Source organism: Caretta caretta, chromosome 5 (genome assembly GCF_965140235.1).
Source record: "Caretta caretta isolate rCarCar2 chromosome 5, rCarCar1.hap1, whole genome shotgun sequence".
Lineage (NCBI taxonomy): Eukaryota > Metazoa > Chordata > Testudines > Cheloniidae > Caretta > Caretta caretta.
In genome coordinates, this window is record NC_134210.1 from 15,219,637 (window position 1) to 15,246,252 (window position 26,616).

Consider the following 26,616-nt stretch of genomic DNA (forward strand, 5'->3'; position numbering starts at 1 on the left):
CACTATCGCATCTAGGAAAATCTGAGCCCTATTGTTATTACTAGCACTCGTTCTCCAGTCTATATCTGGGAAGTTAAAGTCTCCCATGATCATGCAGTTTCCACTAGTATTTACTTCATTAAAAACATTAAAGAGGGCTCTATCCATATCCAAATTAGATCCTGGCGGTCTATAGCACACCCCAAGCACTATCCCAGGGGAGGCTCTAATAGTTTTCTTCCCCAATGTAATTTTTGCCCAGGCGGACTGTCTTATCCATTTCATCGCTTCTTATTTTTTTACATTCTACCTCATCATTGATATACAATGCTACTCCACCACCTTTACCTTTATTTCGGTCTTTCCTAAACAGCACATACCCTTCAATACCTGTAGTCCAGTCATGACTACTATTCCACCATGTTTCTGTTATCCCTATAATATCTGGTTTCACTTCCTGCACCAGTAGCTCTAGTTCCTCCATTTTGTTACCTAGGCTCCTTGCATAGGTGTACAAAAGTCTTAATTTTTGCTGTTTGGCCTCACTCACATTCTGTACCCTATTAGGCACAGTCATTCTACAGCCAGTATAACCTATTAGACTGGTATCTACACTGCCCTTCCTCCTACCCCCGGCTGTATCCTCTCCTACTTCGTTTTCTTTCCTCTCAATGCTAAAATCTGGCATGGAGATTACCTGGACATCTCCCAGCCATCTCCCCCAAATTCCTAGTTTAAAGCTCTCTTAATCAGTTGTGCCAGTCTCCATCCTAGAAGTCTATTTCCTTCCCTACTCAGATGAAGTCCATCCCAAGAGAACTGTCCTCTGTCCATGAATGCCTCCCAGAGGCCATACATCCCAAAGCCCTCCTTATAGCACCACTGCCTAAGCCATCTGTTGATAGTCATAATCTTGTCACACCTTTGTTGCCCTTCTCTAGGAACAGGCAGAATCCCACTAAAGATCACCTGAGCCTCGATTTCCTTAAGCGTCTTCCCCCTGCCTAGCATAGTCTCCCTTAATACTTTCCAGTGAGAATCTAGCCGTATCATTTGTTCCCACATGAAGGATAATTAAGGGATTCTTTCCTGCTCCCTTTAGAATCCTTTTCAACCTCAGGTCTACATCCCGTATCTTAGCACCTGGAAGACAGTACACCCTCCTATTCTCTGGATCAGCTCTGGTTACAGGCCTGTTTATTCTTCTCAGTAAAGAGTCCCAAATCACATAGACCTGCCTTTTCCTGGTGACGGTGCTATTCTCCAGTCTATCCCCTGTTCCCTCTGGCTGCAAGTTCTTTCCATTCCTGTTCTCCCTTGTAATAGTCTTTAACCCATCCTGTATCCTCCTGGGGCTCATATTTGGTGTAGTCTCCATTAACTCTTCCCCTTTTCCTATAGGACTAGCCGCTCTTCTCTTCTTCCTTGCCCTTCCACCTTCGGTGACTACCTGCTGAGCCCCTTCTTCATTTTCCAACTCTGCAAACCTATTCTTGAGCTCTATTTCTCCTTCACTAGCCAGACTCATAGCTGGTCATTTGCTTGTGCCATCACTATGTTATGTGGGCACATGTGCTGTGACTGCACACACATTAGGCACACCACTGATGTAGATTTTGTCCACCTGCATTTGTGCACGCAGGATTTTGAGAACAGAGTCCCTAACGTGTCTAGTCCCATAATGTGTGTAGGATCTGTTTGATCAAATCTCCTTAATCCGTCTAAGCATTTATAATGCTCTCATCACTCTGTCTTTCAATCAGCACTGTTAATTAGTCCATTAATTTTTGGGAGTAATATTCCAACTCCACTCGAGTACAAATGATTATTTAAACTCACGTGTTGGGTCATTGGGATCTTGAAGTTTAAAGCTGATTATAGTTATAATTGGCGTCCCAGGGAACTATCTTAAAATACCTTTTGCATCAGGATTTGAGAACCAGCCTCTTTAATTACTGAGTTTCAGGACCATACTGAGAGCTTTTCAGTGTCCACAGCTATGCCTTGTATAGGCTTCCATATACACTGCCTTGTATAGTCTTACATATATACTACCTCACTGGTCCTTCAGTTCGCCAAGACTTCACAGCTGAATACCACGGCTTTTAAATTGTGATTTAAATCTATTTAAAAAGTTGACTTGAAATAAAAATCTTAAGTGTGGAGGGACATATGCATTGAAGTGAGTGACTGAAATGGAGCACAGTGTTTTACCGATTGATCCATGTAACTTTAACTAGAGAACTGGGTACCTGAATAGCTCAGGTTTCAGAGTAGCAGCCATGTTAGTCTGTATTCGCAAAAAGAAAAGGAGTACTTGTGGCACCTTGGAGACTAAGAAATTTATTTGAGCATAAGCTACAGCTCACTTTATCGGATGCATTCAGTGGAAAATGAATAGCTCAGGACACTGATAATGGGCTATGGAAGGGATCCTCCCCACCCTGCAGTGTATTCTGTTTTGTTTTGTTGTCTCCTTCCTCTGAAACATCAAAGATGGCCACAGCTGGAGATGGGACATGGAATGGGGTGGGCCGGTACTTCGAGGTGGCACAGAGCAGTGGTTCTCAACCAGGGGTACATGTACCCCTGAGGGTACACAGAGGTCTTCCAGGGGGTACATCAACCCATCTAGATGTTTGCTTAGTTTTACAACAGGCTACATAAAAAGCACTAGCGAAGTCCGTACCAGCTAAAATTTCGTACATGCCTCCCAGGCTCCTTGTCCCAGTCTGTTTGCCCAACTAGTGAAGATTGAGACCTGTTAGGTTTCACAGACTGGTTGGCTCAAGGGACCGATAACTCTATGCAGTCTTTTCCTTCTTGACTGCTGGTTCAAATCCTACTCAGATTGGTAGTGAGTGATGGAAAGTTGTTGCCATTTGATGGCTATATGGTGGCCAGTGTATGGTTGAGGTATGTTGGTAGGGCAGTACAGAGAATGCTTGCTTATACTGGTGTTATATATGTTGCAACCATTCTGTGGACAAACAGAAGAGTAAAGACTTCAGAGCTGTCAAGCCAACGCTTTCTCCTAGCACCATTTCACTTTGAAAAGAAAATGCAAGGAGCTCAGTTTGACTTTGTTTTCTTAAAACACTTGGGTTTCCCCCATATGTTTGCAACACAAGTGGTTCGATACATATCAGGGAGGATGAAATGCTGTGTGCTGACCTACAGTGTATTTGCTTTCACACCATTTATATAGTTAGGTTCATATCTTAGTGGGGCTGTAGTAGTCAGATGATTGTTAAGTGTAAATGTTGACAGCGAGTATCCTGTGTGCTCAAGGTAAGCAGCTTTGCTGGAGATAACACAGAGTGATTTTGCCTCTGAAACAGTGGCATTCCTCCGAGGTCCTTCACCCGATGCGTGTCGATGAGGAAGGTGGACAGAAACTGCACATTTATGACAGGCTAATCTGGGGCTATGAAACAAAAGGACAAAGCATTCATCTCCCTTAGCCAAGTGCTTGTTGCTCAAAGGGTAGTGCCTTTGGAAAGAACTAAAGAATGTTTCAGTAAACTGTAAGCGTGACGTCATTCACTGGTTTGTGTGGGAGCTAACAATGGCCCTGTACTTCCAAAGTCTTCGGGCTAGTCCTATCAGACCTCCCCCTCCCATCCCTCCATAATGCTATTTTTTTGTACATTATGGAGTTGGGCACCCAAGCTCTTCTAGTCTGCAGTGGTGACACATAGTAATGGCACAATTATCTTGTGAGTTATGTGGTATCGTGGTATCTCATGATCTGATATTGTGCTGAGCCAGAAGAAATGGTGTTACTGTCAGATCTCGAGCAGTAATTATCATAGCTGTAAACCATAAAGGTGTCTGATGTCTCATCAGATAACTCAGCCTGGTGAAATGCTGGAGTGTTGGTGTTTTTGTATCTCTGTAGATAAGGAGAGCTCTCTTGTCGTGACCGCTAAAACTGCTTCACAGTTAGCTACAAAAAGGGAGCCCCTTAAAATTCAGGGAAATGGATATGTAGCTGGATTGGATTTGATTCAGTCAGGGCCAAATCTGAGGGATGAACTCACTGGTCAGCAAGCCTTAAACCTGGCAAACTATGTTTCCTCTGTGAAGCCAAGTCCTGATAGACCCTGTAAGGCTTACAAGCCAAGGTTTGGGAGGGAGGGATGTCACACCTAGATCACAGCCAGAGCCAGAGCCCTCTCCTTATCAGGAGAAGTCCCCTGGCATTCTAAGTCAATGCTTTCTCCTTCCAAGTGGCTTGTGCTGGTGAATGGGGGGACATAATGCCATCAGGGACATCAAGGTGTCCAAACATCTTCCAAACATTATCCCTCCCCAACACCCAGTTTCTGCCTTGTTCCCGTCAGTCCTGGATCATTCCCAGTAGCCATTTGGCTGCTCATGGTTGAGTTGACACCAAATTCCCTGGAGTAATTGGGGCAGGTTTCGGCTCCACCTAATTTACCCACTTTTCAGTTTGTGCAATGAGACTTCATATTCAAATTTTCATTGGACCAGAGAAAACCTGTCCCTATGAGTTATCACCTTCTTAAAATAGGGGTTAAAAATGGGAAAGCCTAACAAGTCTCAGAAGCAATTGGGGAAATGTGAGACCCACCCAAAATGCTGTTCATTGTAGTGTGTCTGTACTTCACCCAGATGAAGAGTGTTGCTAATACTCAGTGGCAGAGTTATATGTTGGGTCAGGAAGCTCATCGTAATTCCTCAATAATAACAATTCTTTCCCCTCTTTTTTAGAATGGCAACAAAGACAACTCCCTGGACATGTTGGGGACAGATATCTGGGCAGCCAATACCTTTGATTCCTTCAGGTAAGCTCCTTTAAAAGCCCTTTTACAAGACAGATGGAATATGACCTCTTTTGTCCTTCTCCTCAGGGCTCTTCTATAGACATGCAAGCATTGCAACTTGGAGACTGCCATGCCTCCTCCTCTCCAGTCCAGTCCCTCATCCTAAATGCAGATAACGTGCACCTTATTTTTGCTGGAGTTCAACCTAGAGGAGGTCGGTGGGATTGTTTGCACACCAAACATCTGAAAGGTGCACTAATGTGACTAGTTTAAGGTGATGTCTGTGCTACAGTTGGATGTGTGATTGCACATTGTGGAGGCATATCACTGCCAGCTTGAATAAAAATAGCAGTGAAGACGTGGTGGCACTTGGCTGTACAAGCCCTCCCAGAACCCTGGATACATACTCATATCCCTAGCTTGCACAGGGGTCCATGCTCCGTGTCTTCATGGCTGTTTTTAACCATGCTAGCTACCTGAGCTGCAATAACACCTCCAGTTGCTGTGTAGGCATGCCCATATCTGTCGAGGAATCTTGATACACAAAAGCGAAGAGGCCTCTCAGGGACTTGGGTGAATCCAGTTGTTTGTCCATATATCAGCAGTGCATCAGTTTATATATCATGCAGTTTGCATCAGTACTTGTGGCAGGAGCTCTTCAGTTTCCATTCCAGCACGTGGGCACTGAGAGGGTACTGCTGCAATCAACCACGAAAGATTAAATCAATAAAATAAACTTTCCTCTCAGCTTTGTGCTCCATTCTGTGCTGTCCATAGAGCACTGCAGGCTTTGCTCTCGGGAGGGAGGGGTCCTCCTTGGCACTTGTTGATCCTGTGCCCCAGGCTATGTAATGCACATTCCAGCAGGGATCTTCCAAGCAAGAGATGAGGATTCTTGAGAGGGCATCTCCACTGCATGGACCAGACTAGCTGCTGCAGCAAAAGACTGAGGGGAACTTTTCAAAAGCTAAGAGCGTGTGCAGCTAAGAAAGTTTAGATGCTGCACCTAAAGTTTTTATTAAGGGCAGTTAAGTGTGGCAGTGTAAAAGCTGGAGGTACCTGGTCAGGGACTGCTGGAAGTAGAAGCTATGTCTCCAGAGACAATAGCCTTTGGAAAGTAATGGGCAAGTATAGATGATATGCTCTTCCCAACATGAACACATTTCATTAATAGTGCGTTCTCTCTCTCCCTTCCTAGTGGTGCAACCTGGGATTTACAGCCTGAAAAGCTGGACTTCACACAGTTTCAGAGGAAGCTCCGGAACACCCCCAAACACCCGCTCCCGCACATAGACAGAGAAGGGTAAGTGCCGTGGTGTCGTCTTCTCTCATACTGTGTGGGTGTGTGTTTGTGTGCATGTGCTCGGCTTCAGGGTGGGGAAACACAAATGGGTCACACGTGGCAGGTATTAGAAATTTGAAGTGGAAGCTTGGGTCATCTCCTGGGGGCGGGGCTAGTGTGGAACTGTTCTGTTGCTTTGACCAGGCCAGTTTCCAACAAATATAGGGCCAAACTAAATCCCTTAGAGTCAAACATCTCTTAACTATGGGAAGGACTAGATCCCAGTTATCTGATTTGGGTCCATCTCTGGTTTAAAAAATCCTAAGGGACACAGCTTCCACCTCTTTTTCTCTAGCAAGATTTTCACAGTGCTATAGTGGAACACGAAAATATTCTTCATAAATTTTCCTTGCCATAATTTCATCCTATATCTCCTAGCCATAAACCTGTGTACATTATTAAACAGTCCCTTTCTATCCTTGGCATTTACACAGTCTAAATGCTTTTACACTGAGGCTGTATTCCTCCATTGTTGTATAAAGCTACAAGTATTTACTGATAATGTTCCCAATCCTTCTTCATAAATCAGTCCTTGCAGTCCCTTCGTCATCTTTGTTCTTCTCTTCATTCCCTCCAGTTTATCAACCTGAGCCTCCTCCAGGTGCTAAGGTGTCCAGTACTGTGAGCAGTATTCTAGGTGTGACTCACCAGTGGTGGAGAAAGAAATCATTGCCTCACTGTTCGAGGCTTCTGCAAGTTGAGAAGTTGCCAGATCTTAATGTGGGTGGTCTCCCCTCTCCCAGCCAGTCAGTTCTGGCACCTAAACATTGACCAGTTAAGGAGCAGTGCTGGCTATGGATATGGAGGCAGCTGCATATTCTGTATGTCCTAGTTATGGCACGATATCAGTCAATCCTTGATGTAACTCCATAAAGTCTACCACAAATGGAAGGGTATAGTTTCTTTAGAGATAAGGATATAGTTACTCCAGGGCGAAATTTGGCCTCAGATAGCGCTCACTTTTGTCTGAAGAGGGATGAAAAAGTATGTTCCTGTTTAGAAGGAGTGACCGAAAGGATTAGAAATGCCTTTTATGTAATGAAGCCAGATGGCACTCATTCAGTTTTTCCATTTGCTGGAAAAAAATGTCAAAGTTTCAAGTACATTAAAACGTACCCCTCTAGGACTGAATGTTTAGTTAAGCATTGTATCGCAATTGGTGGAGCATCCCAAGGACAGGACTTGGTAACTTTCCCATTTTAGATAGCAGTGTGGAAGACCAGGCCCTTGAACTGGTGAGAAACAAAGCATGCTATCTTCGTGGTGCGCTCAGAACATTGGCCTAGGTCTTTGTGGACTGGCATTCTATGGAGTTTATAAATAGCATCTTAAAGAATAGCTAGAATAACCTCTAAAGCATTTTTAACTGGTGATATTTTTGTCTACCTCTGTTTTTAAGAATTTTGTACAAAGGGTGCTATGTAAAAATCAAATACATTGTGCTCAAGATCTCGTGGCTCTTTTCAGACAATCACAGCCATCAGAGGTGAAAGAGACCTTTTATATTCATTGGATCATCTGCCCTGCTAATGCAGGATTCTTTTGCACTATAGTAGATGTGTTCACCAATTTCTAATTGAGTGATTGCATTCTTCCTATATTCAGATTTACCTGATACAGTATTATTAATTTTCTGCCCTGAATTGGCATGCAGTGTTGCTGGGTGCCATTAAAAAGTTGTATTGTTTCATTGCAGAGGTGGCTGGATTTCAGCCGGGCAATGATTCTGCAGTTCAGAGTTTGCTTTGGGCTCCTTTTGGATGAAAGGCACTGGACAAATAAGTCTTTAATTCTACACTATTGAATGTTGGTTTGGGGTTTCTTTATCAGAGTCCAACGTAAATCCACAACAGCAAGGATAAAGACAAAACCCTATGCTTAATTCACCTTGTTATGCTCATTTGTTACAGGGACAGCGAGTGATCTTACTGACTGTAGTTGCTCAGTTCAAAAGGATGTGTCAGGAATGTCTTTGTGGGCTACCTCAGATGCATAATGTAGTTTAAATGCAGCAGGTTTTAGTGGGGGCGGACTCTGGGCGGGTTGATTGGAAATTAAAACTTTATCGTAATAAACTACAACTTTAGGCCTTGATCCTGCAGTTGGATCAGCATGGGTAGATCTGTGTGTCAACGTGGAGCATTGTTGAAAGCAGTGGGCCCCCATTTAGATGCAAGAGGCCACCCATGTGAATCTGATTGCAGGACTGGGGCTTTATTTTTGTTTGTTGCCTTTCACACAAAGTGTGCACCAGAACTCTTACCAGAACTAAATAATATAGCTGCCGAATTGAAATAAGAAGGGATAACAGAAATAGAAAAGTGAAATGAACATCATCAACTTAACAGCCATGCTTGAGTTTGAAAATATTTCCCAAGAATTGTCAGTAATACAAGTTACAAATAACCCCGACTAGAATTGAAAGACCAGAGAACAGTTTTTGTCTCTCTTTTTGCGTTTGCTTACTTTGTGCATTCAGCAGCAGTTTGTTTAGACTCAGCTTCTCTCTCTCTATCTCCTGGATAGTCAGCTAGTTAGTCAGTTTCTCCTTTTGCTTGTGCTGGTTTTTTTGTTCATCCAGGGACAGTGGGAAGAAAAACTTAAAGCTCATGTTCTGTTATGTCCCCTGTGATCCCTAAATCCTTTTCAGAGTCACTGTTTTCCAGGATACAGTCCCACATTCTGTTGGTACGACCTGCACTCTTTGTTCCTGGGTGTATGACCTTGCATTTGGCTGTAATGCATTTTGGTTGAATGGGCCCACCTTGCCAACTGATCCAAATCACTCTATGTGACTGTGCTATCATCATTATTTACCTACCAATCTTTGTGTCATCTGCAAATTTTATCAGCAGTGATTTTATGTTTACTTCAGATCATTGATGAAAATATTGAATAGTGTGGGGCCTGGAACCAATTTCTGCAGAACTCCACTGGAAACACCTCCATTTGATGATGATTCCCCATTGACAACTACTTCGTGAGATGTCTCAGTTAGCCAGTTCCTCATCCATTTAATGTGCGATTCATTAAATATTCTATAGTGCTATTTTTTTAATCAGAATGTCATGTGGTACTAAATCACGTGCCTTACAAAAGTCTACTACATCTGCATAGTTCCCTTTTATCAATCAAACTTGTAATCTTATCAAAAAATGAAATCGGGTTTGTTTGACAAGTTCTATTTTTCATAAAAATATGTTGACTGGCATTAATTATATTTCCATCCTTTCTTTATTAACTGAATCCTGTGTCAGCTTTTCTGTTATTTTTCTTGGGATTGATGTCAGGCTAATTGGTTTATAATTACAGTAGTTGGGTCATCCCACTTATCGTTTGTATGCACTGGCATAACACTAGAACTCCTCCAGTCTTCTGGAATTTTTCTGGTATTCCAAGGTTTATTAAAAGAGAATATCAGTAGGCCAGAGATTTTTTTCTATCCAACTCTTTTAGGACTCCTGGATGTGGTTAACGTGACCTCCTGATTTAGAAATGTTTATCCCTAGTAGATACTGTTTAGTATCCTCCTTAGTTACTAATGGACTGAAAAGTTGTTCATTATCTTCATGTAATATGAGTACATCATCCTGCTTCTTTCCAAATAGAGAACACTAATATTTATGGAACACTGTTGCTTTTTCTGTTTTGTTAACAAGTTTACTTTACTATCTCCACCTAGTAATTGCCCTGTAGCATTGTTAGGATTTCTTTGTTCCTGATGTTCTTAATAAACTGAAACAAAATATGTTTACTGCCCTTAGCGTTGCCATGGATCTGGTCCTGATTTCTCTTGCTTCCTTTATCAGCTTTCTACACTTCATAACTTATAATTTATATTGATTGCTGTCTACTTCTCCTTTTATCCATTTGTTATATTATCTTTCTTAAACTATTTGCAGCCTTCACTTCCCCACAGAACTCAGATAGGTTTTAACCCAAAGTTGTCGTCTTCCTCAATTGTGGAATCATAGTTTATTTTTGGCCATCTAATGAAGACTTCTTAAAGAACTCAGAATTTTCATACACATTTGTCTAACTTTTTCCTCTCAGTTTTGCTCATAATTTTCCTCAGATTTGGGAAATTAGCCTTTTTGAAGCACGCAGTATATATATTACTGGTTGGGACTGTCCTTTGTTTATCTGTATTGACTGTGATCAGTCACGATCACTGGCCGCATTGAACATACATTAAATATTTGTAACCATATTTTAAAATCCAGTAACGGAAAGCACTTCTCTTTAGTTTTATTATATTTTTATTAAGGTTTATATGTATACGTCCTTATAACTCGAACAAGAAGGCAGGGATGAACATTGCTGAGAAAATTGCAAATGCATCCGATGAAGTGAGCTGTAGCTCACGAAAGCTTATGCTCAAATAAATTTGTTAGTCTCTAAGGTGCCACAAGTACTCCTTTTCAGTTAACATTCAGGGAGAGATAAAGGTGTTGCATGTGTGAATCTCCCATTTGAGCTCAAACTCTGCAGCTTTCCAGGCCCTTCTTTTTTAACCTTCTGTCCCCTTCTGTCCTTTCCTTTAAAAAAAAAATCCTCTATAAATCTGACACTGACCTATGCTTGAACCAGGGATGAGTGCTGAGAATTACAGTACGCTGGGAAACGTAAGGGATACAGACAGTTGTGCCAAAGTTTCTCATGCAAAAAATGTTCATGCACACAGAAACAAATAGTCATTGGTGCAAACAGATCTTGGAGAAGCAGTTATCTGTTTGGCATGGATGGTTATCTGTGTGCATGTGGATGTTTAGGAGGCATGGGTTATTTGGCCCAGAGATCCTCCCCATTCTTTTTTCCCCCCCATTTAAAGGTAGAAAACTAAACTCACCGTCTGTGGTGGGTGAGAAACGTTAACTTTGGTTTCAGTGGAGGTTTCACATGCTCTTTTTTTTTTTATTTTGTTGTTGTTCCTGGCTCAGGCTTGGAAAAGGGAAGCACGAGGATGGAGACGGAATCAATCTGAATGACATAGAGAAAGTCCTTCCCGTCTGGCAGGTATGTTTTGGTGGCACCGTATTGCTGATATATTGCTATTTTTCCCATTTGTTCGTATTGCTGATGAAGATGGCGCCTTCTCTTGTGCTGTACCCCCCATGGTTAGAGATCTAGCTGGTTATGTAAATTTAAGTCCTGTGGTCAGCTAGCTGTGATGTTTGTGTAATCCACAAGAGGGGAGTGTGGGTTTTTGTCTGCCGTTTGGGGGCTGTTTCTTTGAATCTGCTGTCACTTCCAGCTAAGGAACATAGACCTAGATTCACAGAAGCACTTAGATGCCTAAACCGCAGATTTAGGCACTTAAGTCCCAGTTTTGAACTTCACTTGTTCACAGAACTCCCGCTGAACCTGTAGGTGCCTAAACTCAGTCAGCACCTTGCTTTTTGTAGTAAAAGCTCCTTAAGCACCTGTTTCTGCCTCTGGACATGCGCACTGCTGCCTCGTTCTAGGTGTCCGGATGTGTGTCTCCTGCCCAAGCACCAGAGCAAGTCATGAACCAGGGGAAGACAGGCATTCAGCTGCCTAATTCACAGGCAGGGCTTGATCCAGTAGCGTGCTCAGAGGCCGCCTACTAGATTGGGTCCCCATAGGGGAGTTTATAGAAGAAAGCTGGGGAGAGAGGAGGAGAGTCTCCCTTATAACATTTAGCCCAGTGGTTAGGGTATGCTGAAGACCCCGCCCAGTTCAGGTCCCCCCTCACCTGTGGGGGAGAAGGGATTTAAACAGGGATCTGCCACCTCTCAGATGAGCGCTCTACTCACTGGGCTATGGGATATTCTGGTGTGGGGTTCCCTCAGTCTCTCCTGTTGAAGCTGTTGCAATGTGGATAAATAAGTAAAGAGTCATGTGGGCCAGAGGGGGAGAGTGCGCACAAGCAGAAGAATCACTCTGTAGCCTGGTGCTTAGAGCACTCACCCAGGAGACAGATGAGAGACCCAGGTCCAGTCCTCTTGCTCCAATGACTCTTTTTACTTCGTTATCCAAAGTGGAACCGCTTCAACAGGAGACACAGAGGGAATCCTCCTCCCAGCTTTATGCCTTGGGCATCTAACTCCAAAGAGGTTTCCCTGTTGTGGGTGGCTAGCGGAGATCTGCACCGAGCTCAGCAGGAAGGCTGGGGCTTAGCACACCCCCCTCTTGTTGGTATCTTCCATTGGCTAGTTTAGGCAGCTCCTTGCCAGTATGTTGGCTTTTATGAATCGCATTCTGAGGCACCTCTCTCTCCCCATTCATTGTATAGGGAGCTTAGGAGCCTACCTCAGGCTGCGTGAATCGCAGTGTGTTCCTGTGATTTTCTAGGCAGCTAAAAGTTATGGCGTTGTCATGCTCAGCGTCACAACATCTAAGTACCGTTGTGAATCTAGACTGTAGCCCTTTAGTTCAAGTAGCATGACCTCATGCTTGACACTCTGAAAGGCTCCAGTTCAAGTCCTGCTGTTAGGCCAAGCGGGGTCCCTGTGTCACTTGAAATACTCAGTGAAGCGTTTATATATGGATTATTGTCTTGAAAAAAATTCTCTAGCCCTTTCCTTTCCGGGATCCATTCTCCCCAGACACCTTTCCACTAGAATAGTTACAGCTAAACTGTCTTTGACACTCTGGTACAGCAGCCTATGTGGTAAGTGGGGAGAAGGCTTTCAGGTTAATAATTCTTGTTGAGTTTGCCTGCTGGTCTGTCTCAGTTAAGGTTTCACTTGCTAGTGTCCCAAACCAGAAAGGAGCTGAGCACCTGCATTTCTTGTTGGACTCAGCGAAAGCTGAATATGTTTGGTTCCTCTCTGGGTCAGATCATATCTGAGACTTGAGAATCACCCCCTTCCTTGCCTCCAATATCTTGAAGGACTTCCTAAACTCTGCCAATGTTTAAACCTCTTCTTCTGGAGTGTTTGGCTTTTTTCACACCTGATGTGTCCACTACAAAACCATTGCCTTTGAATACTTTGGCCCTAATTATTCTCTCACACGGTTCTTACACCTTTTTAAATCCATTGATTTCAATGTGTTAATCCTGATTTATACCAGTGTCAGAGGAGAATCAGTCCCTGTATGTTATATTGAGCCTTTGATAATAGCTTTACTTTGAGACATGACCTTTGCCGCATGTGACTCGGGAACCTGAATTGTTCTTCAGTCAAAGGCCCATCACAAAGACCTAGTGTTTTAATTTGGTGTATCAATTTTGCCTGTAGGCAGATTTGTAGAATATTATGTTTATTTCAAAGACCTGTTATATGTGCATGTATTGTCACATGTGCATATGAAAGCTAAGAGCCGTTCAGTTATTGCTATGGATTTATCGCGTGCAGTGTTGACAAGCAAAATACTTACTGGCAGCTGGGTGTAAGCCTGATAGATCATTGTTAACTGGATTTGAATGTAATCATGCAGCGCTGGCAATGACTGGTTTGCTGTTTATCACTCTCTTTTAAATGAACCTTAGGAATATAATGCTAGATTCACAAAGATTCTTTGGTGCCTAAACCCCAGACTTAGGCACCTAGTCTGGGTTTTGGGGCTAAGTCCAGTTTTAGGCTCCATTGAAATCCACAAAACTCTTACCAAATCCTGTAGGCGCCTAAATTCACTCAGCACCTAAATTTCCAGGGTAAATGTTCCCTTGGCGCCTATGTTTCTGCCTCTGAGCATGTGCGCTGCTGCCTCAATCTAAGCATCTTGACACCTAGGTCCTGCTTAAGCCCTAGAGTGATTCATGACCCTGGAAGATAGGCATTAGTCCACCTGTTTTGCATTCATGGCCCAATCTAGTAGATGTGCTCTGAGGCCTTCTGCCCCATGGGGTCCCTTTCAAAATCTGGCCGGGTGCAGAGGTGATAGAGCCCAGCTTATAATGTTCAGCCCAGTGGATCGATCTCTCTCCTGTGAGCTGCAGGAGATCCCTGTTCAAATGTTGTCTCCCCTAGTGGCAGAGGGGGGAATTGAGCCTGGGTCCCCCACATCGTAGCTGAGTCCTCTAACTACTGAACTAAAAGTTACAAGGTGGACGGCACCACCACCTCAACCTCCTCCTTGTCCCACAAGCAGGGGTTCCTGTTTGTGAATCGCTAGCAGAGAGAGGCACCTCCCTGCTGCTGGGAAGTAGGCTTCTAACTCCATGAGAGTTGCAGGGTTTAGCACACATCCCTCTCATTGGTGTCTCCCATTGGCTAGCTTTGGCAGCTCTCTGCCAAGTGTGCTCGCTTTTGTGGATTGAGTTCTGAGATGCCTGTCTCTCCCCGTTCATTGTATAGGGAGCCTCGATGCCGAGCTCCAGTTCTGTGAATTGCAGTGTTGTTCCTGTGATTTTTTTCTAGCCACCTAATAGCTAGACCTTGTGCCACTGAGTGTTACAGCACCCAAGTGCCGTTGCAAATCTAGCCCCATAGTGCATAAGCATGTTAGAAAAAGCGTTGGTGTAAGGGTAGGAAAACAGCTCAGGGTGGTGTGAGCTCTTCAAAATCTTGTGAGTGGCTTGTTGATAAGCACCTTATAACTGGACAATTACTGCTTCCAGTTCATCTGCCAGGACCTGTGTGTTAACAGTTCCCTGTATGGTGGAGAGAAAACCTGCGTGGGCAGAGTGCTGAACTGAATGTACTAATAGGTCTCGTCTGTAGTTCTGTGATGCATTACATTTTACATGGCTAAGAATTCTGAGCTCTTTCTCAGCCTTGATAGCATTAATGAGGCATACCAAGTAGAGGCAAAAGGAACCTTTTCTCCCTTCTTGATGCCTCATAAATTTTGGTTTATTTTTATGTGGGTCTGCACTGGAAATGGACCCTGAATCAAAACCGTTTCCAAACACAGCCAGGTTTTGAGGGAATTCACAATCCAAACTGAGATCTGTATCTGACAGTTGCTGTGGCCTCTACAATGGAATGTGAGATCTGAACACGCTGGATCTTTTGGGATATTCAAGATCTTAGTAAGTTTTGCTGGTAGAACCCATCTCTAGTTTACACAGAAGATATCACAAGAGACATCTGTGGTTTTTTGGCAATACCAATATTGTAGGCTGAGTGAACAGAACAAAGATGAACTAAAAAAAGTCTGCATTCAGTTTTCCTGGGTAGTTTTCCTTTCCTTTTTCAGTTTCCCAGCCTTTTGTTCTGAAATGGAAATATTTATACCACTCCTCACTGGGAAGAGTAGACAAGAGTGACGGTGCGTTCTGCCATCTTGTGGACATTTGTATTAAGGCAACACCAAAGCAAGTGGTGATGTGTCAAATTTGTTCTCAACAGCATAGATACATTTAATTTTGTTAGGATTTTTTCCCATCTTTTTTCAGTTCAGCCCCAAGCTGATCTGTTGCTTTTGGTAATAAACTGCCTTTCTTTTGAAAGAGTGTACAATAATGGTTGTAGTAAGTAAAAGAATAAGGTTAACCACATTGGGGTAGAAGGAGTGTTTCTTTTCATTTGTACAGTGCCTAGCACATTGGAGAGACTATTGGAAGCAAATAACGGCAGGATATGCCTTGTCTTGTCGAAATCTGGTGGCTTCTGGGTAATACGCAATTTGTGATGACAAAAGGTGAAATTTTCAAAAAGTACCTAAGTGCCATTGGAAGTCAATGGGATGTAGGCACCTACGCCACTTAAATTCTTTTGAAAACTTTCCCCAGAGAGACTGCTGCGAATAGTCTTCAGTGGGGAAAAATATATTTTGAAGGTAAATAAATATTCTCTGATCATAGGACCCACTTTGTTATTGCTGGGCTTTGTGGTGCTGTGTTTGCCCAGGGAAGCTCAGATGCAGTGTCTGGTTTTCATCATCCTCTTAGTTTTTACCTGGCTTGTCAGCTGCTTTGACAGAGGCACAGGAGACCAAATGACTTGCCTGACATGGAAATATCACGGAGGTGTGGTTCTTAGCCTTAGTGGGGAGCATGCAGCATGAGCTGCGCTTTCACATTGGCAAATGCATGGGGAGTCTGGTGGGCTTGGAAATGGTTATCACGGAATGCAGTGATCTCAGCTGATTAAATTCTGCAGATGGCAAAACCCTAGCAAGCTATAAATTAACCAAACAAAAACCAACCTGATGCACAAATGGCCACATTTTGCAGCTCTCCATGTGCAGCTCTCCCCTCCGGGTAGATGCAGTTCCACAGGCAGAGCTTTGGCCACTTTCTCAAGAAAAACAATTTAATGCAATATTTTATTTCATAAAGAACAAGAATGGCACAATCCCTCTAATTTAACAGTAATAAAATCTTTCAACGCTTGTCTTATAGTATAAATACATTTTAAATGTGTTGTTTTGACCGCTTCGTTCACAGCAGGGCTGTAGAAAGCCATTTGTTTTAATGGGTTCTGGAATACCTGTAGTAAACCTCGCCATGGTTTCCTGGACCTTTCACACATGTTGCCCCCCGTTGGTAACTTTCCTGACCCAATTCTCTCCCAGTTTTGAAATATTGGTGACCCGCCAATTAAGGCTTTCTCTCCAAGGAGCTCCAACAGTTGGTGACTAAATACAAAAGTGACTTGTAAATAGGATAGAATGATTTTATGCCTGTTTCACAGAGGTGGAAACTGAGTCACTGAGGTTAGGTGACATAGTTCAAGGTCACAGAGAGTGAATTGCAGACCCGAGACTAGACCTCAGGAGTTCCCAATTCCCCTGGGCTAGTCACCTGTCTCTCTGGCTCACAAATCAGGGTTACAAACAGTGTGAGAGAAGAAACTACATGAGTAGTGATAAGAAATAAAACTATGTAATCTTTGAGATGGGACTTTGCAGTAACCAGAGGAGTGAGGTTCGAAAGAACTTCTTACATTCTTAGAATGCAGAGTTGTCTGTATATCATTTTACATTGCATTCCTTAGGCAGGTGCAAACAATGCTGTTTGTAAATTGTTAGCTTATATATTGTATCACTGTGACAGGTTGTGCTGTTGAATTGTCTATTAAAAACAATGAACATTTTCTTTCCAGTAGAGGGCGCAGCATTGCCAACATTAGGGGTCTGATTCTTCACTGCCTTGCACCTGAAACTTAGTTTGTCCATGTGTAGATAACTACACAACGTGGAAGGCAGTGAAGGAGCTGGCCTGAGAATTTTGGTAGTTTAAAAAAAGGAACTCAAGCTGCACACAGCAGTTATTTTGGAGAAGGACAGACTTCAAAAGGGATAGGTTTTCTTGGGCATCTGAGAGCTGAACTGAGTATAAATTATGCCTGCTCCAAAGGACCTGCATCTTGTTGAAATGAAGCGTCTAAAAAACTTTCAGGGACTGCCATGGGTACTGTCCCCTGGTGAGAAAGGAGTCCGAGCCTCAGCTAGGCATCCGGAGCTGGGGTGGGTAGCAGAAGTGGGGGGATGATTAGGAGACATCTAAACTGAATCCTGCTCCTGCTGAGGAGTGTGGGAGTTTTGCAGATGACTTCAGTGGGGCAGGAGCAGGCCTGAACCATCAAGGCATTTTAAAGGGACGGCATTGCAAACAGCAGTTAGCAGCTAAGTATCTTCCTGGCGTGGATACCTAGGGAGGTGGCTGGGCTAGTGTCATGGTGTCTGTGCTAGTGAAGAAGGTACTGTATAATATTACAATACATCCTCAAAGCAGCGTATAGTTCCAATAATTGGAACACCCTCTTGAAGTATTATTGCCTTCTTTCCCATGAGGAAACTGAGTACAAAGAGGTTAGGTGATTCTCTAACATCATACGAGTAAGTGGCAGAGCTGGGATCAGATCAGAGGAGTTTTGGGCTCTCCTTACAGCACACAGTCCCTTTGTTTCCAAATTGAAATGTAGCAAAGCATAGCTGTCCGGTTCCAACATAGATATGCTATGACAGTTTTTTGGCTGCTGTTAGATGGCGGTGGGTTTTTAGCGATTTCGTTGTGTGTAAAGCCTGTGTTTGTATGTACATGTTCTAGAGACCAATGATGCAGACTCGCACAGCTGCTCACAATGTCAAAATAAAGAGGCACATTTCTTTCAGTTCCCCTATTTAAAGAAATAGGAAACTGCACTGTCTGTTGCGGTTTAGGCAATGGGGCGTTTAAAGGATCTGTCTCTGCTCAGTCATGAAGCAAAGATCCTCCCACCCAAATTTAGTATCCAAAAACTCCCCTCCCGGTGGAGAATCACCTGTATCTGGTAATAGAACTCTGAATGATGATTCTGAGTCACTGGAGGGAAAGACTAGCATTAGTGTATGTCCTCAAAACATCCTGTTTTATATATGTCTGCGTGTGCACATGTCAGGGATGGTCTAGATAATACTTGGTCCTGCCATGAGTGAAGGGGACTGGACTAGAAGACCTCTCAATGTCCCTTCCAGTCCTACGTTTCCATGATTCTATGTGTGGATACATATATAGGTGTGCTTTTGTCTATCCTCAGTGATGGTTTTCCCAATCCCAAAAATTACAAAACAATCTCTAGTTTCAGAGTAGCAGCCCTGTTAGTCTGTATCTGCAAAAACAACAGGAGTGCTTGTGGCGCCTTAGAGACTAACAAATTTATTAGAGCATAAGCTTTCATGGGCTACAGCCCACTTCACCGGATGCATAGAATGGAACATATAGTAAGAAGAAATATATATACATACAGATAGGTTGGAAGTTGCCATACAAACTGTGAGAGGCTAATTAGTTAAGATGAGCTATTATCAGCAGAAGAAAAAAAACTTTTGTAGTGATAATCAAGATGGCCCATTTAGACAGTTGACAAGAAGGTGTGAGGATACTTAACTTTAGGGAAATAGATTCACTATGTATAATAACCCAGTCACTCCCAGTCTCTATTCATACCCAAGTTAATGGTATCTAGTTTGCATATTAATTCAAGCTCAGCAGTTTCTCGTTGGAGTCTGTTTTTGAAGCTTTTCAGGACAGTGGGGTGGGAGGAGGTATTGTTTCATGGTCTCTGTGTGTATATAATGTCTTCTGCAGTTTCCACGGTATGCATCCAATGAAGTGAGCTGTAGCTCACGAAAGCTCATGCTCAAATAAATTGGTTAGTCTCTAAGGTGCCACAAGTACTCCTTTTCTTTTTGCGAATACAGACTAACACGGCTGTTACTCTGAAACCTGTTGCAAAATTGCCACCCTTAAATCTTTTACTGAGTGGCCAGAGAGGTTGAAATGTTCTCCTACCGGTTTTTGAATGTTATGATTCCTGATGTCAGATTTGTGTCCATTTATTCTTTTGCATAGAGACTGTCCGGTTTGGCCAATGTACATGGCAGAGGGGCATTGCTGGCACATGATGGCATATATTACATTGGTAGATGTGCAGGTGAATGAGCCCCTGATGACATGGCTAATGTGATTAGGTCCTCTGATGGTGTCACTTGAATAAATATGTGGACAGAGTTGGCATCAGGCTTTGTTGCAAGGATAGATTCCTGGGTTCATGTTTTTGTTGTGTGGTGTGTGGTTGTTGGAGAGTATTTGCTTCAGGTTGGGGGGGCTGTCTGTAAGCGAGGACTGGTCTGTCTCCCAAGATCTGTGAGAGTGAGGGATCATTTTTCAGGATAGGTTGTAAATCTTTGATGATGTGCTGGAGAGGTTTAAGTTGGGGGCTGAAGTGACAGCTAGTGGTGTTCTGTTATTTTCTTTGTTGGGCCTGTCCTGTAGTAGGTGACTTCTGGGTACTCTTCTGGCTCTGTCAATCTGTTTTTTCACTTCAGCAGGTGGGTATTGTAGTTTTAAGAATGCTTGATAGAGATCTTGTAGGTGTTTGTCTCTGTCTGAGGGATTAGAGCAAATACAGTTGTATCTTAGAGCTTGGCTGTAGACAATGGATCGTGTGGTGTGTCCTGGATGGAAGCTGGAGGCATGTAGGTAAGTATAGCGGTCAGTAGGTTTCCGGTATAGGGTGGCGTTTATGTGACCATCGCTTATTAGTACAGTAGTGTCCAGGAAATGGACCGCTTGTGTGGATCAGTCTAGGCTGAGGTTGATGGTGGCATGGAAATTGTTGAAATCATGGTGGAATTCCTCAAGGGCTTCTTTTCCACAGGTCCAGATGATGAAGCTGTCATCAATGTAGTGCAAGTAGAGAAGGGGTGTTAGGGGACGAGAGCTAAGGAAGCGTTGTTTTAAGTCAGCCATAAAAATGTTGGCATACTGTGGGGCCATGCGGGTATCCATAGCAGTGCCGCTGACTTGAAGGTATATATTGTCCCCAAAAGTGAAATAGTTGCAGGTGAGGACAAAGTCACAAAATTCAGCCACCAGATTTGCCCTGACATTATCGGGGATACTGTTCCTGACGGCTTGTAGTCCATCTTCATGTGGAATCTTGGTGTAGAGGGCTTCTACATCCATAGTGGCCATGAGGGTGTTTTCTGGAAGATCACCAATGGATTGTAGTTTCCTCAGGAAGTCAGTAGTGTCTCAAAGATAGCTGGGAGTGCTGGTAGCGTAGGGCCTGAGGAGTCCACGTAGCCAGACAATCCTGCTGTCAGGGTGCCAATGCCTGAGATGATGGGGCATCCAGGATTCCCAGGTTTATGGCTCTTGGGAAGCAGATAGAATACCCCTGGTTGGGGTTCTAGGCATGTGTCTGCACAGATCTGTTCCTATGCTTCAGGGAGTTTCTTGAGCAGATGGTGCAGTTTCTTTTGGTAATCCTTAGTGGGATCAGAGGATAATGGCCTCTAGAATGTGGTATTGGAGAGCTGCCTAGCAGCCTCTTGTTCATATTCCAACTTATTCATGATGACGACAGCACCTCCTTTGTCAGCCTTTGTCAGTCTCTACGCAAAAGAATAAATGGACACAAATCTGACATCAGGAATTATAACATCCAAAAACCGGTAGGAGAACACTTCAACCTCTCTGGCCACTCAGTAAAAGATTTAAGGGTGGCAATTTTGCAACAGAAAAGCTTCAAAAACAGACTCCAACGAGAAACTGCTGAGCTTGAATTAATATGCAAACTAGATACCATTAACTTGGGTTTGAATAGAGACTGGGAGTGGCTGGGTCATTACACATATTGAATCTATTTCCCTAAAGTTAAGTATCCTCACACCTTCTTGTCAACTGTCTAAATGGGCCATCTTGATTATCACTACAAAAGTTTTTTCTCCTGCTGATAAAAGCTCATCTTAACTAATTAGCCTCTCACAGTTTGTATGGCAACTTCCAACTAATCTGTATTTATATATATTTCTTCTTACTATATGTTCCATTCTATGCATCCAATGAAGTGGGCTGTAGCCCATGAAAGCTTATGCTAAAACAATCTCTGAAACTTGATCCTGCCTCTTGATCTTCATATTTTGTACAGCAGGAGAGCAGCTAACAAGCTGGTAGCTTAGAATGCATGTTGTCATGACAGTGCTACATGTTCCCCCGATGGAGTTGTTACACTGTCTGGAGTGGCTCATGACTGAGAGTGCCTACCTCAGAGCAGACACCCCAAACTGGTGGTGTGTTCTTTAATTAGATTTTACCAAGCTGGTGACAAATATGAACTCCTGGATCACTGTTACAGTCTGCCCCTGGAGTTACAAACCATTCCCTTAGACTCTCCAGTCTATCTTGCCACCCAGATAAGCTGGACTTAGTGATAAATGGTCACTTACACCAAAAGTCACAAAATATTCAGGTTGCTTCCAGTCCCAAGAGACCAGTTGCTTGCCCCAGATCAATTGGTATCCTGTTCTTACACCGAAGATAACGCCTGTAGCCAATCGTATAATAAACTATCTAAAGGTTTATTAACTAGGAAAAAGAAATGAGTTATTAACAGGTTAAAGCAAGTAAACATACACCCACAAATTAGTTGTAATCTAAATTCTAAGAGTGACAGAGTTGTAGTGATCTGTCAATTCAAAATGTCTTTCGGCAGACCCAGGGATAACCCCTGGGGATCTCTGCCTTCAGTTTAGTATCTCTGGCCCTATGAGAGTTCAGACAGCAACAAGATGACAATTTTTCATGTGTCTTTGTTTTTATTTCTTTCATTCAGCCTCCAACTCCATAGGATGAGCTTCCTTGCACGTAGCATTTCCAAGGTACGATAGGGCCATTCACTAATCCTTTGCGTTGTGATGTTTCTTATTGGCCCATCTGATTTTGATAATTCTTTTGGATGGGTGGGGCGAAACACTCTTCCCCTCTCGATTCATAAGTTTAGAGCAAACATTTTCAAAGTTATAAAGCAAAGCTTACATATTCCCTTGTAGCATGGAATACAGACATTGCAAACAAGATTAATGCATGCAGCCACTTCTAAACATTCTATAGAGTCTAAACACTAAATACTGTGCATTGGTACAAGACTAAAACCTATTTTTAGCAACACTAACATAAAAATGAGCTGGTCTGGTCTCCAGCTATGAGTTTGTCAGTTTTTAGGTAATGTCTGCAGCCTTGGCGTGAGCTGGCACCTTGCCTGCCATCATCACAAGAGTGAAGTACAGTGTTTTGCAGCAAGTATTCGTAGAATCATAGAAGATTAGGGTTGGAAGAGACCTCAGGAAGTCATCTAGTCCAACCCCCTGCTCAAAGCAGGACCAACCCAAACTAAATCATCCCAGGCAGGGCTTTTTCAAGCAGGGCGTTTAAAAACCTCTAAAGATGGAGATTCCACCACCTCCCTAGGTAACCCATTCCAGTGCTTCACCACCCTCCTAGTGGAATAGTTTTTCCTAATATCCAACCTAGACCTCCCCCACTGGAACTTGAGACCATTGCTCCTTGTTCTGTCATCTGCCACCACTGAGAACAGCCTAGCTTCACTCTCTTTGAAACCCCCTTTCAGTTAGTTGAAGGCTGCTATCCAATCCCCCATCACTTGTCTCTTCTAAATAAGCCCAGTTCCCTCTGCCTCTCCTCGTAAGTCATGTGCCCCAGCCCCCTGATCATTTTTGTTGCCCTCTGCTGGACTGTCTCCAATTTGTCCTTATCCTTTCTGTAGTGGGGGGCCCAAAAATGGATGCAATATGCCTGAGGTGGCCTCACCAGTGCCAGATAGAGGGGAATAATCACTTCCCTCTATCTGCTGGCAGTGTTTCTACTAATGCAGCCCAATATGGCAACAAGGGCACATTGTTAACTCATATCCAGCTTCTTGTCCACAGTAATCCCCAGGTCCTTTTCTGCAGAACTGCCGCTTAGCCAGTCAGTCCCCAGTCTGTAGCAGTGCATAGGATTCTTCCATCATAAGTGCAGGAGTCTGCACTTGTCCTTGTTGAACCTCATCCGATTTCTTTTGGCCCAATCCTCCAATTTGTCACTCTGTTTGTCACTCTTTGTCACTCTTGTCATAACCAGAGTCACAATTTGTCACTCTGGTTATGCAACTTCAGCGACGTGAATAACGTAGCTGAAGTCGACGTACTTAGACCTACTCACTGCGGTGTCTTCACTGTGGTTAGTCGACTGCTGCCACTCCCCCGTCAATTCTGCCTGCGCCTCTCGCGGCGGTGGAATACAGGAGTCGACGGGAGAGCGCTCGGGGATCGATTTATCACGTCTAGAATAGATGCAATGGATCGATTGCTGCCCGCCGATCCGGCGGGTAGTATAAAAATACCCTGAGACTGGAGAATTCTTGCAAGCAGCATCCACTGGTCCGTGGCTGTACCCCTGCTCTCCTCATGCTCCACAAAGAGGGTACAAATGATGGAACAGACCAACCATTTTTCTGGTTCCTTCTTACCATGGCATGGCCCTAGTAGGACCCTCCAGTGTTCGGAGTTTCTCCTTTCTCTTCAGCCCGATCCTTGTCTTGAAACCTATAAATATTTCTAAGTTTGTTAGGTTTTTCTTTAATTCTATTAGTATTGCTAGTGAATAGTGATATAGGGTAAAAATAACTTCCCTTTTCTGACTCACGTCCTTTTTGGAAGTTGTTTTAAATATCATGAGGGTTGTCTCACTTCTGTGCAGACAGTTAATGATATGGCTGTCATTCAGCTACCTAACTGGGTAAGGAACTATGGCACAGCTGCTCAAGAAGAAGGGAATTTACGCTTCTTATGTTCCTTTTAAAAAAGTCAATCTTAGCATTTATGAGCGGTGTTGGATTGACAGTCCTTGTATGTATGAAACAGGTAGGAGTGAGAGTACAAGCTTCCATCACACCTCAACCCTGACCTGCAGGGATCATGTCAAGGGACAAGTGATTAGTTGAGTCTCCGACCCATTTAGTCCTTGCCCTCTCAGCAGGCTGCCAGTTAAGGGAACGATTGTGGAGGTGGGTTTGTGATGTGGACACTAGTCCCCTAGACCTGGCTTGAGCACTACAAACCCATTTGCTGTTAAGCTATCAGTGACAGCAGTGCTTCATTTAAAGAAGCAGCAACTAAGGTCTCATGTATGCTAGACTTTTCCTGTAGAGTCCTGTGGTTGCTACCACTGGTGGGGCTGGATGAGCAGCAGCAACAGTGGGAGCTCTAGTGTAGACAAGGTGCTGCTGGCACTTCAACCGCCAGGCCAGCTAGACTTGCTCAAACCAGGGTTAGGTGACATGGTGGTTAAAATACCTGGACTGCTGTCTGCACTAGGGTTCCCTGTGCTGTCACCCTGATAGAGCGGCACTGCCAATTGTGAAGGGCTTTGTGTGCCGTGCTGGTGTGGAGGGCTCACTAGTGAACAATGCAGATCTTGCTCCTTCCACGAGGCACGTCGGGGACTGGGCACAGATCTCTTTGGAGCTGTTAAGCAATGCTCGTGTAGAGGTGATTGATAAAACAACCTTATCGGCGTAATGCTGGGTGCTTCCGAGTCATTGAGACCCTTCCTCTCTGCACAGCACCCATTGCTTGGAATACAGTTCTGTTGATTACCCCGTCACCTTTCGCCTTTCCTTTCACCTCAGAAGGCTTCCAAGCCCCTGGAGTTACCGCATGGGTTGTTCTTCCCTGTTGGTTGTTTCCAGTGCAGCTAATTCTAGCCACCCAACCCCTTTCCCAGTCAAAACTGGATTTTTCCTCATTATGTATCTTGGCTGCCTGAGGTTGCTAAGCAACATACCCCTGTTCAGCATTCTCCTGCAAGCCAGTCGTTGCTGTAGGCAACCCCTCCCAGCAGTGCACTCAAAGCCCCCTTTATACCTGCCAAGGGCGGGGGAAGGATGCAGGACCTTGGATCGCAAAGGTCACACTGCTTTGTGACACAACAGCTGGCATGACCTGCCCCTGGAGACACATGTACGCAGGCATCATGTGCTCAGGTGCCACGGTAACAAGTGTGTTGTTAGAACCTAAAAACAGTCAATTATGCTTGTGGGTGGGGAGCTTCAGCATCCAAAAGCACAAGCCTCTCCCACTTGAGCTATGGGAGTCATTCTGTTAGCTTTCAGAGGAACAGCCGTGTTAGTCTGTATTCGCAAAAAGAAAAGGAGTACTTGTGGCACCTTAGAGACTAACCAATTTATTTGAGCATGAGCTTTCGTGAGCCACAGCTCACTTCATCAGATGTGTACCGTGGAAACTGCAGCAGACTTTATATACACACAGAGAATATGAAACAATACCTCCTCCCACCCCACTGTCCTGCTGGTAATAGCTTATCTAAAGTGATCAGCAGGTGGGCCATTTCCAGCACAAATCCAGGTTTTCTCACCCTCCACCCCCCCACACAAATTCACTCTCCTGCTGGTGCTAGCCCATCCAAAGTGACAACTCTTTACATAATCAAGTCGGGTTATTTCCTGCATAGATCCAGGTTCTCTCACTTCCCCCCCACCCCCATACACACACAAACTCACTCTCCTGCTGGTCTAAACTGACCACTCTCCAAGTTTAAATCCAAGTTAAACCAGAATATCTGGAGGGGGGGGGGTAGGAAAAAACAAGAGGAAACAGGCTACCCCAGCCTCTAGGGGGATACGTGCTCACCTATACTCAGCTAGCTGATTACTGTACCTCTAAGGACACAGGCTCCTTTCAGATATATTGCAAATCTGCGGTGAATCATTCATAGCTATGAATTCGTAGTCGTTCCTGGATAGGACACTGTTCTTAAACGTTGGAGAAGGATCAGTAAAGCATCCCTAAGACCGGGGTTAAATGTGGTAAAACGTGCTTCAGGTAATGTCTGCATGTCTCATATGGTGAACTGCAGCCGGACTTATGCAGGAGGAAAAATATAACAAGCATCAGATCAAGGCGTATTTGGTGAAATTGAGATCTGGTGTAAACGAGTACATTGAATCACTGACGCAGTCCCCTCCCAGGCAGCGTCCTACAGACAGATTATTGTATAATTTTCTATTGCTGGAGATTCTGTCCCCCTTCTCTCAGCATCTGGAACTATCCCGTGGTGGGGATGGAGATAGGACACTGGACTAGATGGACCACTGGCCCAATCTGGTTCAGCAGTTTCTATGTTCCTGTAACAATTACTCTTCTGATGCCATACGTCTGGCATGTGAGTCACTCTCCTTTTGCGCACACAATGACTGCCATATTAGAGCAAGCTATGCTACTTTAAAATGTGTCCCCATTGTCTGACTGATTCACACCTACCCTGTAATTTGTGCTTGTTTATGTACCCACTGAATTTGATCC

General features: G+C 43.8%; 1 protein-coding gene across 10 annotated transcripts in view; it reads left to right on the forward strand.

Annotated features, from left to right (window-relative positions):
• CTIF (cap binding complex dependent translation initiation factor) overlaps window positions 1–26,616 on the forward strand; it is a 349,613-nt gene that overhangs the window by 121,401 nt on the left and 201,596 nt on the right. For all 10 annotated transcript variants that reach the window (XR_007356637.2, XM_048849819.2, XM_048849821.2 and 7 more), the window contains 3 exons: window positions 4,717–4,790; window positions 5,968–6,072; window positions 11,052–11,127. Coding sequence is in view for 9 of the 10 variants with exons in the window: in XM_048849819.2 (XP_048705776.2) it covers window positions 4,717–4,790; window positions 5,968–6,072; window positions 11,052–11,127 (255 nt within the window). In the remaining variant the exon portion in view is untranslated. The remainder of the gene's footprint in view (window positions 1–4,716; window positions 4,791–5,967; window positions 6,073–11,051; window positions 11,128–26,616) is intronic.